General features: G+C 54.0%; 2 protein-coding genes and 1 pseudogene across 3 annotated transcripts; 2 read left to right on the forward strand and 1 right to left on the reverse strand.

Annotated features, from left to right (window-relative positions):
* Nucleotides 1-8192, reverse strand: part of LOC131422890 (transmembrane 9 superfamily member 1-like) — a 32768-nt pseudogene extending 24576 nt beyond the window's left edge.
* Nucleotides 8099-13779, forward strand: FIS1 (fission, mitochondrial 1). Of its 2 annotated transcripts, none has more exons than XM_058569082.1 (5): nt 8099-8235; nt 9085-9217; nt 10578-10654; nt 11104-11209; nt 13619-13779. In XM_058569082.1, exons 1-5 carry the CDS (start codon nt 8191-8193, stop codon nt 13777-13779), a joined length of 522 nt encoding a protein of 173 aa, XP_058425065.1. In that variant the 5' UTR covers nt 8099-8190. The 2 variants fall into 2 exon arrangements, with proteins under 2 accessions (XP_058425065.1, XP_058425066.1); XM_058569083.1 differs by lacking the exon at nt 13619-13779 and adding an exon at nt 11543-11853 and having other exon boundaries at nt 8108-8235.
* CLDN15 (claudin 15) lies at nt 13736-18967 on the forward strand. Its single transcript, XM_058569081.1, has 6 exons — nt 13736-13793; nt 13911-14153; nt 16919-17083; nt 18096-18177; nt 18270-18386; nt 18461-18967. Exons 2-6 carry the CDS (start codon nt 13937-13939, stop codon nt 18582-18584), a joined length of 705 nt encoding a protein of 234 aa, XP_058425064.1. The 5' UTR covers nt 13736-13793; nt 13911-13936; the 3' UTR covers nt 18585-18967.
* The last annotated feature ends 881 nt before the right edge of the window (nt 18968-19848 follow it).

The raw sequence follows: 19848 nt of genomic DNA on the forward strand, positions 1-19848 counted from the left end.
TCTCCAGATTGCTTTCTTCCTTGGTGGAGACTGCACTTCCAGGCTCTAGTCCTCAGCTTGTCTCAAATAAACTCACCTTATCTCTCTTACCACTAGACTGATTATTGATTATTTGTGTCAACAGTGGTAAACAGCAAAGGTAATGTCATTTCCAGAATAGACAAGCAGGAAAATCACACCTAAATAGTTTAATTTAAGGTACATCTGTTGTTTGAAAAAATTCCTCTTTGTCTATGTCATTGCTTTCTGCAAGTCACTCCTTTGGAAGAGGCACTCCAAATAAGTGAAATGATATTATTCATTCTTCCAAATGAATGAATTTGTGGAAAATCACCATCAGTGAGAGGTAATATTGTTGTGGTCACTACCACTACAGCCCTGTCTCTTCTCCTTCAGTGGACTGAAAGAGTAGTTTAAAGTTATATCTCCATATGCTTACCTCCACGCCTCATCCCTTTTAAGATCTCTTTCTGTCCCTTAACACACTAGTGAAATTACTCTCTCTAAGCTCACCACCAGTGGCCAACTAGCGTCAAATCTAGTGGCCTGTTTTTGGTCCTCATCCTACCTAATGTCTATGCAACTTTTAGAATAACTGTCCACTGGCACCTCCTGAAATTCTCTCCTGACTCTCAAGACACTGACTTTCCTGGACTTCCTCCTGGCTGCTCCTAAGTCCCCTTCTTCTAAGACTCCCTTTCTCTCTTCTCTTTCTTTGCCTACGTCTTAAAAACTTTCTGATCCCTGTGGTTCTGGCTTTGATCTCTGTTTGTACTGTCTCTATTTACATATTCTTCCTTCTACATGTTTAGGGAATGTACACTCGTTCACTCCTATGCCAAGCTAGAAACCTGGGAGCGGTTATGGATTCCTCCCACTCCCTTGTCCTCCACATCCAATTAGCTACCAAGCTCTGTCCATTTTACCAAAGAAACATTTCCTCCTTCTAGCACTTTCCTGTTAATTTCACTGCCAGCACCTGAACATAAGTCTTCATTGATTCTAGTCTGACCTATCACCATAGCCTTCACACGGATCTCTCTGCTCCTCAGGATAGCATCCCCACTACAGTAGCAAGATTTGCCATCCTAATAAACATGGCAGATCCCCTGCTCCCCCTAAAGCCGTTTCCTCTGCCTAAAGAATGAAGTGTAAACATCATTGCCTGGCACCTAAGACCTCTATGACTTATTCTGCAGCCCCCTTTCCCGTCTTTCCCCCACAGCACATCACCTCCCACACCCAGCCCTTTCCTGAGACTACCTAGGGTACTCCCTGCTCCTAGAATGCATTTTCTCACCTTCCCTACTTGGCATCCCCATCCTGCAAGACCCTGGCTCAGATGTCAACTCATATTTCTTCCCTGAAGACTTTCCTGGCACCTCAGGCAGGTGGGTTACTCCTCCTGCACTGTCCGTTGGCAGTCCATTTGGATGGTAATGATAGCTAACTTCTATAGAATGCTTGTTATGTATGCCAAGAGCTTTACATCCATTATCTCACATTAACTCCTCATAATAGATTCACTAGGAAGGCATTAGTATTTTTATCCTGATTTTTCAGCTGAAGAAACTGAAGCTTAGCCAGATAAGGCCAACTGACCACAGCCAGAAGTCTGTGGAGGGGTGAGGTTCAATTCGACTTTTCCACTGTCCAGTGGTTCTCAAACTCCAGCGTGCATCAGAATCCCCTACAGGGCTCATAAAAACACTGCTGGGCCCCACCCCAGGACTTTGTGATTCAGCAGGTGTGGAGTGGGGTCCAGTAATTTGCATTTCTAACAATCCCCAGGTGATGCCCGCGCTGCTGGTCCAGGCACTGCACTTTGAGAACCATGTTTCACACGTTTGCTCCTCAAAGTGTCTCAGAGAATCTACAGCATGGGCATCTCCTCCTGGGAGCTTGTTAGAAATGCAGCATCTGGCGCCTCCCCCTAGACCTACTGAATCAGAGTGCATTTTTAACAAGATCCCAGGTGATTCGTGTGCGCATTAAAGTTTTTGTGTGCTTATCACACACTTTTGGACCGAGACGGACTCTAATAGAGGCAACAGGGAAATTTATTCTACAGACACCATCTCCGGGTCAAGGGTTAGCAAGGAGGACTTCGGTCACCCCGGGGCCATAGGTCCGGGTCTGGGGTGGGGAACGGCGGGGCGGGGCCTGAGGTTCGCCAGGCCTCTCCCAGGCCTCGGCACCGCCTCCTTCAACTCCCAGCCGCGGCTCGCCCCGCCCCCCCTGTGGAGCTGCGCCCGTTAATTGGCCGGCGGAGCCCTCGCTCCCCGCCCCGGGTTCTGCTCGGCCCCGCCTCCCCGCGGGGGGCGGCTACTGCGCAGACGCCGACGCCGTGCTTTCCCCTCGCTTCTCCCCGGGTCCTCCGCACCACCGAGCCCTCCTCCTAGAGCAGCCCGGGGAAAAGCACCCGCTTCTCTCTTCCTCCCGTGCCAACCGAGCCGCCACCCGGAAGTGCAGACGTCTCCGAGATTCCTAGCGTCTTTTTTGGAACGTCTGTCGTTTCTTTTTCATTCACCCCACAAACGATTCTTGGGTGCCTGCCCTTTGGCAGAGATGAAGGAAGCCCAGTCCCTGTCCACATAAAGGACTGTAAGACTGGGTGATAAATGCTGTGCCTCCTAGATGCTGGAGGCGCGGGGGCCAGAGAGAGGAAAGACGTCCCTGAGGGGGGCCGCCCCTGCGCCTGGCGCTTGCCATCTAGGCACTCAGGTGTCTGGTGGATGGAGATCTCCAGTTGGAGAGCACTCCAGGTAGAAGAAAGGTGGCAGTCGTGAAAACGTCTCCGCGGGCAGGGTGCATGGGTGCCTGGAGATGACGCTGGAAAGGTAAGTAGGCGATCCTTAAGGGCTTCTGTGCAGGATAAGAAATTTAAACAATGTCTTGGGTAGCCTCGACGGTATTTTAATCAGGATGTATGAGCTCTGATTTGCACTTTAAAATACAATTGGCAGCCAGGCAGAGTTGGAGAAGGAAAAAATCTGAAGGCTGTTGGAGTATGGCGGCAGAATGGAGGCGGGGGTGGCCTGACATTGTATATTATTCGTTAGCAGTCTTGTCTCTTCCACCAAGATGTAACTTCCATGAGAGGACTGTCTGTGTCTGTTTAGTTCATTTCTCTTACTCAGCACTTAGAAAAGTGCCCGGCACACAGTAGGCCCTTATCACATGTTTGTGGGATGGATGAATGAATCCGTTTCCGCTTGATAGCACTTCCTAACTGACTGGCTGGTAGATGAAAGTGGGAAGTACAGGAGACCCATCACTGAAGATTAGAAGAACACAAATAGTGGAATCCTGTTCACTGAGTGTTTGCTGAGCGCTTCTCCTTGGCTGATCACCGACAAGATGCTGTAGGGCAGAAGTCCAGAACAGGCTCCGACTTCTGGAGTAGTTAAGGGAGGGAGGGGCCCAGAGCACAGAATCTGCTAACAAGTACCGGTTCTAGGTTTTAGTCTCACCAACCAAAAATGTCAGTTTCCTTTCTGCCCACTGCCATGACCACATTTGAGACGTACACGCTTTTTTGTTTTGAATGTTACAATCTCCATGAGTAGAATCCAGATGACTGTGAGTTTAAGGCTGTTTACTGTTTCATTATGTTGATGTATTATCTTTTAATAAAAGCATTCCCTGGCATTGTTGTTGTTTTTTTACCTTCACAGATACGCAGGAATGAGTATTTTCATGCCTTCCTTTTTCTCTCTGTCTCTTTTTTTTTGCTTTTGTTGAATATTTCCACAGGTGTAGATTACTACTCAAATAATATTACATCTTGTAGCTCCTACCACATAGTGCCTCATTGCCTTCCAAAAAGTTAATAATGGCAACAGCAATATCCAATTATGCAACAGTTACAAATTGGTGCTAGGCACTGAGCTGGGTGCTGGGAGCATAACATGAGCGAAATAGACACAGACCCTGCCCGCATGTAGCTTCCAGTCTAGTAGGGGAGGGTGGCATCAATAGATCATCACACAAGTGTACAATGATAGACTGACAAGTAGGGTGAATTTAAAATACCAGGCATTAGCCAAGAGGCTGAAGCCAGTTTTACAACGATTTCAGCAGCACTCGTGGTAGTATGGGGGCTGTGTTTTTAATTTTACTAGTGTATTCCCTAAAAATGCTTTCTCAGGATTGCTTTGTCTTAGTTTCGAATTCACCTGAATTGCACCTTCCTGGTTCACCTACTGGTTAAGGGACGTGCTCTATTGTAAACCAACAAAAAACTTTACAAATTAGGCCTAAATTTTTAAAAGATGAATAACTAGAGTATACTTACAAACTCATCCTATCCTTTCCTTGTGTTTGTTCTTTAACTGGCTCCTCCTCTCTGAGCTGAAGAGGCGGCAGTGACCCGGCGCAGGGCAGGACTCGGGTTTGAATCCCAGCTCCTCCACTTTAGCTCTGTGACCCTGGACAGATTCCTGAACGTTTTTTGAGCCTCAGTTTCCTCATGGGCCGGATGGAGCCAATGATGGCACCTTCATGGGGTGATTTTCTTGGCCACATGTCATGTGTGAGCCTTCCTTTATGTGGGAAAAAAATAGGTGAGAGCAGCATAGAGTCTCTGGCTCCTGGCAGAGTGTGTTACCATACCCAAACCAATCCTTGTGTGGCTCACAAAAACACAGAGCAGGTTACACTTTCATTTTCTGCAGATGTAGGCCAGATAACACTCTCCCCCTGCACAGGAGCCCTCACCTAGTCTGGGTGCCAGAGAAGGCCTCCCTAAGGAAGAGCCTGAGAGCTGAGAACTTGGGATGAGTACGAGTTCACCAGGTCCATCCAGGCAAAAACCCTGTCATCCTGCTCTCTCTCTCTCGTGCATCCAATCCATCAGCAGATCCTGCCGACTGTACCTGCTGACCGTATATCCTGAATCCCGTCACCTCGACCACTACCGCTGTGGACCGGCCCACTTCTGGCTCCTGCCTGGGCCCTCCTGCTTTCCTTCTTGCCCCTGCAGCCTTTCCTCCACACAGCAACCGGAAGGATCCTTTTCCAAAGGATTCTTTCCCTCTGTTGCTCAACACCCTCCCATGCTTTCCTAGCACGTGTAAAAGTACATCCAGATTCCTCACCACAGCCTACAAGACCCTGCATGACCTGCCCCTGGCTGCCTCTCTGCCCTCACTTTCTGTCACTCTTTCCATTGCCCACTCCACTCCAGTCACATTGGCTTCCTGGCTGAATCTCAAACAACCCTTGTATGTTCCCTCCTCAAGGTGTTTGCATTCCTGCTTTTTCTGCCTGGAATGTTCTTCCCCCGTTTACCTGCATGGCTCATTCACTCACTTCAGTGCCCTGCCCAGGCGTCCCCTCTCCAGAACGGGCTTCTTCAGGCACTCCTCCGATAGTATCCTCTTTCACAATTCCTTTGCCCTGCTTTATGGCACTTTCACCTCCTGACATTATTGTGTTTTTAGTCTTTCACTTATTCAATTACTTTTTGATCAAGTAAATTATTTTTTCTGTTTTTCTGTTTTCCCCACTAAAATGCAAGCTCCATGAAAACAAGAAGTTTATTTTATTCAGTACTGATCCCTAGCACTGAAACAATGCCTGGCACATGGGAGGGGCTCAGTAAATACTTGTTGAATGAATTAAATCATGAATGAGTGAATGAGCCAAATAGGCAAAGGGGGAGGGACGATGTTCCAGATAGAGGGAACTATGTGTGCTGAGGGCCCGTGGCCACTGGGCATTTCAGAACTGAAAGAAGGCCTCTGGGGCTGGGGCACAGATGGAGAGGTAGTAATGGAGAGATGAGGCAGAGAGTTAAGCACGGCCCACACTAGAGAGAACCTTGTAGGCTGTGTTACAAGATTTTGGCCTTTTTTCTAAAGGCAATGAGAAGCCATTAAAGGGTTTCAGGTAAATTGAGAATTGTGTTTTTACAAGATCCCTCTGACTACTGGGTGGTAAAATTGATGGTAATGGGGCAAGAATGGATGCGGGGGACCAGTGAGGTGGCTGTCGAAGTCATCCAGGCAGAGATGACAATGGTTTGCATTTGGATGCTGGTTGAAGAAGATGGAGAAACATAATTGGGATGTAAAATTAACAGACACTACTTATCCCTGTGATCCAAAGTGGATGGCTCTGCTAACTTGACCCAAAAAGGGACAAACACAGGCTTAGGATCTCTTCACTGGCACAGAATTGAGCCACTTGAGTAAGGCATTCGTTTTTTCCCCACATGTATACATCCGGCAAACTCTGATGGAGCTTTTGCCATGGGCCAGGCCTGCGCCATGAGCTGCAGCAAATACAAAGATGCACAAGGTGGTAGCAGGCCACCGCAGAGAAGTAACGCTGTAGGAGAAGTAACACCCTTTTGGCCTTCCTGTCTAAATCCTAAATCCTGTCTTGCCAGCACTTGCCATCTGTCTTCGGTCCTGTTTTCACTCGTCTGCTTCATATTATGTACATCTTTTTATCCTCTCAGCTTACCCCAAGACGCAGCCAAAATCAGGTGCTCGATAGACGTTTGAATGAACGTGAATTTTTCTCCTTGACTCTTATGCTAGTGGTCATAAGGGAGCCGGTTCCTCAAACTGAAGTTTTTCTCAAGTTAACTGGGCTCATATCAAAATCATCTCAACTGTCCAAGCCAAATAGAGAAGAATAACTTGCCTACCTGACTCACAAGGCTATTACAAGAATAAAAAAATAATTCAAGGGGCTGGCCCAGTGGCGCAGCGGTTAAGTGTGCGCGCTCCACTGCGATGGCCCAGGATTTGCGGGTTTGGATCCCGGGTGTGCACCGACGCACCGCTTGCTAGGCCATGCTGTGGCAGCGTCCCATATAAAGTAGAGGAAGATGGGCACAGATGTTAGCCCAGGGCCAGTCTTCCTCAAGAAAAAAGGGGAGGATTGGCAGATGTTAGCTCAGGGCTAGTACTCCTCACACACACAAAAAATAAATAAAAAATTCAAGGGGCTTTGCAGATGTGAAAGGTGTTTGGATGACAATCCTCTGCATTTGCACTGCCTTCTTTACTATTGCTGGCTTTTTTTCGTGTTTATTCAGCAAATACTTATTGAACACTCACCTTGTGCTAGGCGCTGGTGATGCAAGGACAAACAGGACAGTCTCTGCCCTCATGGAACTCACATTCTAATGTGTACTGGAGCACTGTGGGTCAAGGTAAAAAGACTTTGAAAGTCACTACCTACACAGTCCCATCGCCGCACAGAACACAGCTGCCAGAAGAGCTAGCAGCACTTCTGCCAAGCTCCTTGCCAGTGACCCTGCAGGGCAGGCCTTCCCCTCGGGTACACCCAGAGGAGGCTTTGTCTAAATAACATTTCAAAGATCGGCCCCTCCGGACTGCCCTGGGGCCTAGCGGTTAACTTCTGAACCTTGGTGGCGGGGTTTGCAGGTTTGGATACCCTGCCTGGACCTACACCACTCATCAGCCATGCTGTAGCAGCAACCCACATACAAAATAGAGGAAGACTGGCAGCAGATGTTAGCTCAGGGCGAATTTTCCTCAGGAAAAAAAAAAGTAAAAGATTGGACCCTCTCTGCAAGTAATGACAACTTTTTTTTAAATTCTCAAAAACAGTATCCCCTGTTATTAGTACTCTGGTCTCTGGGTGTATGGATAACAGGTCCAGCTTTCTATCCTCTTGCACTGTAAGAGTCAGCAGAGGCCCTGGAAGCCCTGGTACTAGTTAGGATTTTCTTGCAGGCACTGAAAAGTCACGTAGCCTTCAGGGTCCTAGATTTCAGGGAGGGGAGAGCTAGGGGGTGGGGGTAGGATTAGACTGGTCCCTAAAATTATGTGATCCATGTCCGGTTCTCCACCGTCCTCTTTCCGCTATTTGCAGTCTGGGGGGCTAACCACTAAGACATAGTCTCAGACTTTCTGGGTGCAGCATCCGTGAAGGGAAGCACATGCACCTCACCCGGAGAGTGAGAGGGCGACCGCCCCGAGCATGCGCATTAGTGCCTCACCTGCGCGCCGACTGGGCGGGGGGGAAGGGCGGGGCGCCACTCGGCCGGCGGGGGGCGGGCTCGACGTCGGTTGCGAGAGACGATTGGCTCTGCATAGGGGAGGGGCCCCTCTTCCGGCCGAGGCCGGAAGTAGCTCTCCGCCCTGCTGGTGGGCCATGGAGGCGGTGGCACAGTAGTGCTTGAGGTGTGAGGTTTGCGGGGCGGTGGCCATGGAGGCCGTACTGAACGAGCTGGTTTCTGTGGACGACCTGCTGGTGAGGCCTAACCGGGGGGAAAGGAAAGAGATTCGGACGGGCGGGTCCTGAGGAGAGTCGGGTAGGGGCCAAACCCTCTTTCCAGCATCAGCTTTACCCAGGGAAGCCGAACTACGGCTCCCGGCAGCCTCTGCAGCGTCCGGCTCCTGCCCAGAGGTGCCACTTTGCCCCAGAGGCTAATGGGAGTTGTAGTTTCCTGCGCCACCCCGCCGCAGACTCAAGGCCTGGAATGTGGCGTGGAAAGACGGACGGGTTCTGGTTGCGAGCAGGAGTTAGGGGGTCAGGGTGCGGATACCTGTTTTTGAGTGCGACCATCACAAAGTTTCAGATATTGCTCACTGATTCCGGCACAGTGCTAAGTGCATTGCAGGCGGTATCTCAACTTTTGTAGCTTTATGAGGTAGGCACTCTTCTTATTCTCGTTTTGCAGATAAGAAAAGGTCCAGACCCGACATGGTGGGGCGGGTTGGGGGAAGCAGCTTCTGACAAGGGACGGCGTGGGCTGTTGTTGAGCCTTCTGACAGCGTGTTTACTGTTCGGCCGCTTGGGGTCAGCTGCTCTAGGAGCGGTGCCTGGAAGCGCCACCAGGTGGCATCTCCGCTCGGTACCACAGGGGGAGGGGAGCGGAAGGAGGACTGTCCGAGGAGACAGCCCGCCGCTAAAAGCAGAGTGCGTGGGTCCGAGGGATGGAGATAGCAGAACCTGGGGTGCCAGGTACCAAGACCTGCGAGGGAAGGGTGACAGAGGCTGGGGAAGATAGAGTGTAACTGGGAAATGGACACCAAGGTCCTGATAGAGAATGGTTCGCACCCTTCATGTCTAAATGACTCCTCTCCTCTCCTATGGCAGAAGTTTGAAAAGAAATTTCAGTCTGAGAAAGCAGCAGGCTCCGTGTCCAAGAGCACGCAGTTTGAGTATGCCTGGTGCCTGGTGCGAAGCAAGTACAACGATGACATCCGTAAAGGCATTGCACTGCTGGAGGGTGAGGTGCCAGGCTGCCCCACTCTCTCCTTCCCAACTGCCATTGGGGTCTGTCCTCTGCTGCCATTGGCCTCAGTCACTCCCTCCATCTCAAGTGCTGGGATCCTTTTTCAACAGTGGACCCTATAGTACAGTCACTTCACAGTTATTCTCCAGTAACTCACTGCGCTAAAGGGCTGTACTTAGCCTCACTTCTCCCAGCGTCCTTTTGGCTCATTACCACCTCATCATTGTTTTTCCAAAAAGTCAGAGCATGTCAGTCCCCACAGGACTTTGGTGATCTGGTCGTCCTAACCATAAGGAAAGTGGCTTTTCTGAGGTCACACAGCTAGCTGATTAATGGCTGAATTGGGACTGGAAGCTCTTCTCTTGTGTGTCTCGGTCCCATGCTCTCTGTCCCCCACTATGGTGCTTATTCAGCAGCTGTTTTTGAGAAGCTTTTGTGCAGGTGGCGTGGAAGACGTGCAGAAGACGGTCCCCAAAACCTGTGAGCAGATACTGCCTTTTTTGATTGGAATCCTATTTCCCGTTGGTTTGGGGTGGGTCACCATTTATCAGAGGCCACAATACTTGACCTTTAAATTTCTCTGTACCCCCATTCTCTCCGTCAGGTAATCATGTGTAAGCAATCAGTGTACTAGCAAAGGACGCCTATTGTAAATCTATAAGACTTAGAATCTTTCTTAATGCAAATAATCTCACCCTATTTGTTTATCTTGCCAATTCAGATTTTTCAGGTTTCCTCTACAGCAGGACACAGCTGTAGAAGAAGTGGTCTCTAAGCGTGGCCAGTCTAGTTAAGGAGACAGTACAGACACTTGGGAAGATTTATAAACACCTGCCAAACCACTTAGCATCAGTTTCTAGTGCATAGGGTACAACTGAGCACATAAGCCTCTGGGGAGTTACTGAATTAAGAGAGTCAGGTGGGGTCATTCAGGGAAGTCTAACTGAAGGTGAGTTTTGAGCTGATTTTTTAACAGGGAGGGAGTGCAAACTTATTTTCAACACTAATCTGGGCAGCAAGCAACTGTAGTGAAAACACACAGCAGATGCCACAACTGAGGAGAGATAGCTTTTGGCTTCTGCAGTGCCTTGATTTGCTTTCAGTTCACTTGGATGAACCAGAGTTGACTGTAGTATTGATACCGGGGTGTTGATCACCAGGGTGTCTGGGCAGCCTGGGCTCACGCTGCCCCAGAGCTCTGACTGGGAAGCCAAGAGTGACCAGAGCTGAAAGGGAGGCTCAGGACAGGGACTTTCTCCTGGGACTCTGTAAGGATTCAGAAAGTGGATGGGGTCTCGAGGACACAAATACTAGAAAGGAGAGAAGCGTTTTCACGTTCTTCCCTGCTCCCCAGAGCTGCTGCCCAAAGGGAGCAAAGAGGAGCAGCGAGATTATGTCTTCTACCTGGCTGTGGGGAACTACCGGCTTAAGGTGAGCAGAGCTCCCTCCTTCCTGTTCCACCCTACTTGACTGGGCCACAGGACCTTCTCACTTCTCTCCTCCAGGGTAGAGCCCTGGCCATCACGAAGGCTGAAGAGGGCAGTAGCGGGGGTGGAGTGGGGTGGGGGTGTTGGGTACAGAGGTGAGGGGTGATAGCAGGTCAGGACACTGGGGGAAGGTGAGGGATGGGATCAGGGCGCCGAGGGTGTGGGGAGCAAGGTGACGTCAGGATTGAGGTGCAGCCCCAAGCCTTGGGTTGTTATCTCCCCCAGCTTATCACCCCCACACAGTTGGGGTTGTTTGTGGACTCTACTCCATTGGGTGGGGCTGGAGTGAGGGAGGGGTGGAGGGAGGGGCCCCGGGCAAGTGAAGGGAAGGCCCCTCCATGGGCAGGAGCAGTGATGGGGTACTGAGGAGGGGTGTGTCTTCCCCGAGTGTAGGAATATGAAAAGGCCCTAAAGTATGTGCGAGGGCTGCTGCAGACAGAGCCCCAGAACAACCAGGCCAAGGAACTGGAACGGCTCATTGATAAGGCCATGAAGAAAGGTGAACGCCTTCGTCTCTGCCCTTCTCCCTCCATTCCCCAGCCTCCTGTCTCCCCAGCCCCCATCATCCCCAGGTCCCTCTCACTCTTTGTTAAGCCCTCTTCCTTCCCCCATGCCTGGTCCCTCCGGTCTCTCTTTAAATGACCCCCCTCCAAGAAGTTCCTCCTCAAAGCCCCAGAAGCCCTCTCTACAACCCTTGGAGTCCCTCACCCTGTGATTCCAGGTGGAGAGGCACACTTTCTGTTGATGAGCAGCGGGCAGGGAGAAGATGGTGGCCAGGGTCCCTACGAGGGTGGGGCTGGGCTCCTGACAGTCTCGCTTTTCCTTTCCCCAGATGGACTAGTGGGCATGGCCATTGTTGGAGGCATGGCCCTGGGTGTAGCAGGACTGGCTGGACTCATCGGATTTGCTGTGTCCAAGTCCAAATCCTGAATGGGACTGCACCTCCGCCTCTGCCCAGGGATCCGTGGGAGCCCGTGGAGGACACTTGAAGAGGGGCCCATCCATTCTCGCTGTCCCTTTCTTCTCCTGCACCCGTCGCTGTCCTCTGTGGCCTTCAACCTCCTCTCCCCTGAGACCTGTCCTTTAGCCCCAAATCATGTGCTTTGGGATGAGTGTAAATAAAGTTGGGCCTTGGCTTGGGAACTGTGTCCTTGTTGAGGAAGGAGTGGGTTCCATTGGGCCCAGAGGTGGGGGTCACACGTGGTCCTTTCCTGCTCTCCTGCCCCTACCCTCCAGGCTGGTGTGGGGTTCTTTGTCCACCAAACTGCCCAGGCCCCACACCCTTCCTTCCTCCCTTCCCCAAAGCCACATCCTTGAGCAGTGGTAGGCAGCACAGGGACATGGCCTTTGCATGGCCCCAGAATCCTGGGAGGAAGCAGTGACTGGAGGTGGGTAGGGCAGAGCTGAGGGGATAGGCTGGGATTTATGTCTCCCGTCTCCTCTGACCCACTCAGCTGCCTCTTAGTGCATGGAGTTTTCCACACCAGGGGGCCCCCCACTCAGTTTCCTTCAAAACCCCCACCCTTCCCTCTATTTGTCTTCCTGCGTCCTCCTCCTCCTTCCCTATTTGTCTCCTTAGGGGAGGGGGCCGCTGGTGGGGGGAAGGAAACGGAGTAGTGGGGGTCTTGGGAGAGGTGAGAAACTCAGGACGCCCGGGCTGTAGACGGAAGGTCAGGGCCCAGTCGACACCTGGCCTGCTTTGCCCCACACCTCCCTGTTCCAGGCTCAGTGTGGGCCTGTCTTGCTTCACTGCATACCTCTCGTTCCACAGCCAAGCCAGCCCAGCTGCTGCGGGGTTTGGGGGGAGGAGTCTGACAAGGGGAAGGGGGGCATGGGGGTTACACTTCACCAGCTCAGCGATGTCCTGTGTGACTGCCTGGGTGTAGGATCAGCCCCTCAGAGACAGCCCCAGCCACACTTGCCAGAAGAGAACCAGAGCAATCCCGGCTGTGGCCTTGGGGTGGGAAATGAGACCGTCTACACCAGGACAGGTGCTCAGCCTTGGCTTGGGGTGGGAACCCAGAAGTTTCTAATCTGTCATAATTAATAAAGCTGGTGACAGTTCTGATAATCCTAAGCTGCTTGAATTAGCCACAAGATCACATTCTTGGCCTGTGATTTATCCCCCTTGAGGCCCCTTGGCAGCAGGTTCAAGCTCACTGCTTGATCAAAGATCAATTGCTTGATCAAAGAGTCAAAGATCAGCCCCGCAAGGGGGGAAATTCAGGTTCAGGAAGTTGAAGTTGAGAGGTAAGCAGCCCCTGGAGGCCTCACCCTGGGCCTGTAGCACCCAAGCCCGGGCCACTCACCGAGGAGCGAGCAGCTGAGCTGCGGGGCGCTTTGATCTCTGGTCACGGTTATTACAACCTGGGAGGTGAGGAAGTTCACAGAAGCAGAAGCGAGCTCCAGCTGCACGCCCGCGGCTCTCTGGAAAATGACAGGGCCTGCTGGAGTCCAGGTTGCTTGGACTGCAGAGCCGTGGGTTTCTCCCAGAGACCCCATTCCCTTACTCAACTTAATCCTCCTGGAGACTCAAATGCCCCAACCCCTAGGTCTGTGAGTCTCTTGAATTCTCACCAACATCCAGAGCAGGGTCTCTGGTCCCTGGATCCTTCCCCCACCAAAGGCTGCAGTGGTCATTCCCTGTCTCTCCCTGACTCTTGTCTCTCAGCCACCTTCTCTCTCCTTGTCCATCTTATTCCATTCTCTGGCTCCTGATGAAAGCTGAGTCAGAGACAGACGCTTCCCCTTGACTCCCAGTGCCTCCCATGGGGGCCCCTCCTTGGCTGCATCCGTTAGTCACTCCCCCCACCCTTGTGGGGCGGGAGCCCAGGGCAGCCTGGAGGCTGGGGGGAGGGGGTGGACTTTTGGCCCATTCCGTTTATTCCCTCCATCGCCTCGTCAACAGCTGCCGTGCACTCTTGGCTCATTCCTCTGACCGACCTGCGGGGAAGCGGCGAGACCCAGAGGGAAGGAGACAGAAACTGGGAGACAGACCTCCTGTGGGGAAGCAGAGAGACCCAGAGGGAAGGAGACAGAAACCGGGAGGCAGACCAGAGCCGAGGCTGAAGGAGAGGCTGCAGGTGGCCTTCTGCCCTCCCCCTCCCTCATTCTCCCCCACCTGCCTTAACAGCCCTCCTTAGCCAAAGCCCCTTCACGTTCCTCCTGGGCTCAGCCCCTTCCTCTCTCTGGGGCCCCAGGCGCCCCTCGGGGCCTGCGTCCCACCATGTCGGTGGCTGTGGAGATCTTCGGCTTCTTCATGGCAGCCCTGGGGCTGCTGATGCTGGGGGTGACCCTGCCGAACAGCTACTGGCGAGTGTCCACCGTCCACGGGAACGTCATCACCACCAACACCATCTTTGAGAACCTCTGGTATAGCTGTGCCACCGACTCCCTGGGAGTCTACAACTGCTGGGAATTCCCGTCCATGCTGGCCCTCTCTGGTAGGGCCGGGGAGAGCCGTGGGAGGAGAGGGAAGCGGGAGGTTGGAGGGAGCCCCGAGGAGGGTGGGTGCTGCCTGTGGTCGGTCTGGGGCACCGTGTGGATGAGGGAGGCCTCAGCAAGCTCGGAGACCTGGGCTCCTGCAGCCGGGAGTGCTGGGGGCAGCCCCCCCCGACTCGAACTGCTCAGGAGACCTTGTCACACGTGGCCCCCTGCCCTAATGTGACACTCTGCCTCCATGGTTACAAGTGCAGGTACCGGGGTCAGACTGCTGGTACAATGCCTGCCGTTTACTAGCTCTGTGTCTCGGGCAGGTGATAAAAGATCTTCCTCTGTCCCGTTTGTAAAATATGCGTCATAATAGCACCAGTCAGAGGGTGGTCGTGAGGAGTATGTGAGATAAACCTGCAGAACGTTACATGATGTTAGCGTCTCTGTGCGCTCAGCCCCTCTGAGCACTTCAGTTCTGGGGTGGCGTGCTGGGAGTGTGGGCTGAAGAGGAGGCCGCATCTCGGATTCTTGGGGGTTGAGACACTTGCAGCTCTAGCAGGCTCCCCAGGCCTCCCCTGGGCATTGGCCTCGCTCTCACGGCGAGCTCTAAAGGGCTGTTTTAAAGGAAGTCTTGCCGCAGGTCTCAGCGTCTACTGTAAGCAGGTGGGGGCGAGGTTCAGGGTGCTGGGGGCAGTGTATTTTTTTGAGGTTCCTGGTGGGCTGGAGCCTACAGCTCTTTTGGCCCAGAAAGGCTCTCCCTGGTGGCTGTTGCATCTTCCTGCTTCCTGCTCATCCTGTGAGTGTCGCCCCCATCATCCCCCAGGGGAGTCTCCCTTCAGTGTGCCCTAGGCCCAGCTAAGAGGGGATGACCAGGAAGCCCATACGGCGTGGCTCCCAAGCCCTCACTGGGTGCTCCCAGAGCCATCGTGCTCTTCCAGGCCCCTCCGGCAGGTGCCAGGCAGTGGGGGAAGGAACTGAGACCGACACTCCACAAAATTGCTTAAGATGCTCTAAGCAATTAGGGGGTCTGAGGCAGCTGCAGGGGCTTCATGCTTTCACTCTTCTCTCCAGGACTACTGTTAGCAATGCAAGTGCCCCCCCAAAAACCCCTATAGAAGCTGAGTACGGTCTGGGCCAGAAGCCGAGAAGGCTGGGTGGCCAGAAGGGACATTGGAGGCAGCCAGCTCAGCAACCCTGGCTATCTCCACCTCACTTACCCCTCAACCACACCAGGGGGTGAGGAGGCGCCTCTGCTGTGAGCCTGTCCACTCGAGAGGCCACCCCCCCCCCCGGAACTGCTGCACTGGCCTGAGAGAGGACATGAGCGCGCATGGAAGACGGGGAGGCAAGAGCGTGCTTGAGCAGGAAGGGCAGAGAGGGCAGCTGCCCAGCACTGAGGGTCATCTGGGGTCCAGGCGTTCTGCTGGGCACTCCACACACCCCATTTCAGTGCTGTTTACAACAGCCCTGCTGTCGAGGGTGTTAGGAACCTCATCTTACAGAAGCTGGAAAACTGCAGGGTCAGCTTGACCTGCCCGAGCCACAAAGATGGTGGGGGCTGGAGTCCGGACGTGCGTGTCTGAGTCCAGGGCCAGCGGGTCTTCCAAGGCGGATTTTGGGCCTAAGAGGGGTCCTGACTGGCATTGATTCACTCCCGCAGTTCAGCGCATGCTCTTAATAATCGCCCTTTGTCTACCAGAGCTACCTGGGGATTCAGGGCTGGTCTGCCCAGGTGGAGGGGGGTGGACGGATGGGTGGGAAAGGATATGGGGCCAGGGGGAGAGGCGGGAAATGTGGAGGGAGTGGCTGGGAGTGAGAAAGGCTCCCAGAGAACTTTGTTCCTCCTCCTATCTACCCCTCAACTCTGCGCCACTTCACATCCTCCTGGCGGGGACCCAGCCTTTCCCCTTCAGCACCAGTGGCACTGCCCCACCCGGGGAAGGGGTGCAAGGTCCTTGGAAGCGCTTGGCAACTATCAAGAGAAGGGGGAAGGGAGCCAGCTATTTATTTCCTTCAGCTTTGAGAAAGGGGAAACTGAGGCACTGAAAGCATATGAGCTAGACTGACTTGGATTGGTCCTGGGCCCAGGTATCCCACCTCCCAGATCAGAAAGTGCCCTCGACCTAGTGACCCATAGGCCACTGCTGCCCCCTGTTGGCCACTCCAGGAGGAAGCGCAGTTCAGGATGTCCAGCACTCTGCTAGGCACTGGGTGGGAACTGGAGATGAGGCAGGTGTGGGGAAGGGGCTGGAGGAGCTCAGGGGCATTCTCCGTGACACACGGCAGAGCACGGTGGGTCATCTAACAGAGCGGTGGTTCTTGCACAGGGGCGATTTTGCCCCGAGTGGTCATTTGACAATGTCTAGACATTTTGATTGTCCCGCTTAGGGGGATTGCTACTGATTCTAGCCAAGGATGCTGCTAAACATCCTACAGTGCAGAGGACAACCCCTCAGAACAAAGCATTATGCAGCCAAAGTGTCAGTAGTGCTAAGCATAAGCCCTGTAACGGAGGTGGAGGTAGAGGTGAAGTGCGCAGGTTCAGCAGGGTGGGGCCGGAGGAGCTGAGACTCCTTGAGAGTGAGGTGAGCTTCTGGGCAGGAGGGGCGTGGATGGAGGCTGGATGGAGCCCCAAGGGGAAGGAGAGGACTTGAGGGCTTTTAGGGACTGAGACCTGAGCAAGGGCTGGAAGGGGCTGGCTCTGTTGTAGAGGGGGAGGGGAGACAGAGGGGGAAGGGCTGGACCAGGGACCAATGGCTGCACCCCACCTCCCCAGGGTACATCCAGGCCTGCCGGGCGCTCATGATCACTGCCGTCCTCCTGGGCTTCCTTGGCCTCTTCCTAGGCATGCTGGGGCTGCGCTGCACAAACATTGGTGGCATAGAGCTCTCCAGGAAGGCCAAGCTGGCGGCCACGGCAGGGGCCCTACACATACTGGCTGGTAATTGGGGGAAGGTGATGGGTGGGCCCTGCGTTGTGGTGGGGGGGTTGGGGGTGGCCCCCAGCAGCAGACCCCAGGGCTCTCTGTCATCTCCAGCTCCCCACTCCTGGCATTTGCCTTACCTGCCCCTTTGCATTGACACCTGCCCTCCCATGCTCAGCTCTTCCCTCTCTCCCTGCTCTCCCCAGCTGCACCCACATTCACCAAATCCCTTGGCTACAAATCAGTCCGTTAGCAATGTTTCTTGAGCCCCCACTAGGAGCCAGGCATGAGCGAGGTGTGGGAGGGACTCCAAAGGTGAGAGTGAGTGTCTCCAGAGCTTACAGCCTGGCTGGGAAGACCAGAGCCAGGATGTGCGGGCACACACAGACACACACACATACTGCGCACAATAACAATACTATGTGACTTGCAATCTCTTTTCATTTTGCAAAAACATTTCTGCACACATCACCTCACATCAATCCTGTGAGGTAGGGTGGTCTTATCCTGCTCTCCGGATATGGAAACAGGCTCAGAAAGGTCAGGTGGCTTACTGGAGGACAAGCCCCCAGGGAGTGGCGAGGCTGGTCCTGCAGTCCGGGAGTCTGGCTGGCTTCAGGCCTTCATGCACTGAGTGGCAAAGGCGTGCCACAGGCTCTGAGGGCTTTGGGAGGCTGAAGGAAAGGAGCACCAGGGCAGGCAGGGCCGGTCTGGGAAGACTGCTTAGGCTTTTGAGGATGGGTAGGACTTCGATGGGGTGGATTTTAAGTTATCAAGGCGCTAGAGGTAGGAGTGAACAAGGCAGGTCTGGGACAAAGGGGGGCAAGGAGGGCTGAGGAGCAGAGTGTGGGAGATAGACAGGAAGGGTGGGCTGCAGCTGGGTCCTGGGTGCTGGACTGACGAGCTTTCAGTGGACCCTAGGAAACAGAAGGGTCATGAGCTGGGGAGGGGCAAAGAAAGGAATGGAAGGAAACTCGCTCTGGGCCTTGATGCCTAGGGCGCCGGTACGGGCCTCCTCTCCCTCCCCCAGGTGTCTGTGGGATGGTGGCCATCTCCTGGTACGCCTTCAACATCACCCAGGACTTCTTCAACCCCTCCTATCAAGGAACCAAGTGAGTGTGGGAGACCCACCCTCGAGGGCAGTGGGTGGGACTCGGCCCCATCCCCCGAGCTAGCGACGTCCCCTGGCCGTCTTTTTCCCCAGGTACGAGCTGGGCCCCGCCCTCTACCTGGGCTGGAGCGCCTCCCTGCTCGCCATCCTGGGCGGCGCCTGCCTCTGCGCCCACTGCTGCTGCGCCCCCAAAGAGGACCCCGCCGCCAGGTAAGGGGGGGCGAGGGGCGGGGGCGGGGGGCGGGCGAGGGCCGCACCTCCCACTGACCAGGCCTCCCCGCCAGGGCCCGGCTTCCCTACAAGGCCTCCGCGCTGCGGTCCGCCAGCCTCTCCGCCCGCCTGTCCCCCGCGGCCGCGGATGAAGACGACAGCAGCTTTGGCAAATACGGCAAAAACGCTTACGTGTAGGAGGCCTGGCCTGTGGACCCCATTCCCTTCCCACTGCCAGCAGCGGAGAGGGGTCTCCGGAGCCCCGGGCTGCAGGCGCCGGCCCACGCCCCTTGGCACAACCTCAGGGGCAAACCACGCCCCAGGCCCCGCCCCGTGCCCGGAAGCCACGCCCAACTGACCGCACCTCAGGTCCAGTCTCGGGTCGATGCTCCGCCCGGGACACGCCGCCTTCGTCTGGCCAAGAACCCGCCTCCTGAGAACTCACCTCGGAGTCCTAAGGTCGGACCCGTCTTTCTTTATCTTCTGAGCCTGGGATCTGGGTGGTTAAGGGGCAGAGCTGTCCCCGAGTGTTTGTAATCTATATAAATACATACATAAATAAATTTGTATTGTGAACTGTCTAGGGGTTGAGGGTGTCATGAAGGGGCTGGCCAAGCAAGGGTGGCTGGGGCAGCACCCAAGGCCATCTCAGGTCTTGGACTCCAGACTGTCACATGTCACTCTCTCCACTGCCTTTGAACTGTCTCATTCAGCGAGAGGAGGGGTGGCAAGTGATTTCTGTTATAATTACTGTGTGGCTCTGTTATAATTACTGATAAGAATCATCAAGGACCAGATACAGGAAGACCAAGCTCTAGGAAACTAAAAATAGCAGATACTCCCCGGCCAGCCTGAGACAAGTCACTCCTCTACGGCTGGCCTCTCTCGCCGCTGTACAAGGAGACAGTTGGTCTGGAGCAGAGTGTCTTTACCTGGGCCTGAGAGCGGACATTTGAAATTGATGAGCCCTTTGAAGCTGTGCGTCAAGTCAGCCGGGTCTGGTGCAGGTATGTTTTTCTGGGGAAGGTTTAATAGCTTCCAGAAAAGGCTCTAAAGGTCTGTTCACAGAGGCTGTCATATCAGTGGGGTGTGTGTGACTTGATGGTGTTCAGCTCACACATGGCACTGGGTCATGGGCAGGCTTGGCAAGGCCTGGTGGGTACTGAGCAGAGCTGGTACCCACGAGAGACAGGAAAATGAGGCCACGAGAAAGAAGCCTGATGTCCAGTGGGAGGAGGGGACAGGGCCCTATCCTGGTCCCTGTCTGCTGCAGGGCCAACCATGGTGACCAGCTACTTGGGGGCAGCTGGGTTCTGACCTCAGTCTCCTCCTCTTTCTCTTTCATGCCATCCGCCCACCAGCACTGACTCTGCCCTGGGGGGCAGAGACTCCCACATCTGCTTCTTAACTGGGCCCAAGCTTCAGAAGTACATGTACCCCCTTGGTGTGTTTTCACCAGGCT

Source organism: Diceros bicornis, chromosome 26, assembly GCF_020826845.1.
Source record: "Diceros bicornis minor isolate mBicDic1 chromosome 26, mDicBic1.mat.cur, whole genome shotgun sequence".
NCBI classification, from domain to species: Eukaryota; Metazoa; Chordata; class Mammalia; order Perissodactyla; family Rhinocerotidae; genus Diceros; species Diceros bicornis.

Excerpts from the sequence above, each read along its gene's own strand:
- FIS1 (XM_058569082.1), top strand. The coding sequence starts at position 8,191 with ATGGAGGCCGTACTGAACGAGCTGGTTTCTGTGGACGACCTGCTG. Across the intron at positions 10,655-11,103 it reads TGGGGAACTACCGGCTTAAG|GAATATGAAAAGGCCCTAAA; the intron begins GTGAGCAGAGCT and ends CCCCGAGTGTAG. Across the intron at positions 11,210-13,618 it reads TGATAAGGCCATGAAGAAAG|CTGCCGTGCACTCTTGGCTC; the intron begins GTGAACGCCTTC and ends CCTCGTCAACAG.
- CLDN15 (XM_058569081.1), top strand. The coding sequence starts at position 13,937 with ATGTCGGTGGCTGTGGAGATCTTCGGCTTCTTCATGGCAGCCCTGGGG. Across the intron at positions 18,178-18,269 it reads CCCTCCTATCAAGGAACCAA|GTACGAGCTGGGCCCCGCCC; the intron begins GTGAGTGTGGGA and ends CTTTTTCCCCAG. Across the intron at positions 18,387-18,460 it reads AAAGAGGACCCCGCCGCCAG|GGCCCGGCTTCCCTACAAGG; the intron begins GTAAGGGGGGGC and ends CCTCCCCGCCAG.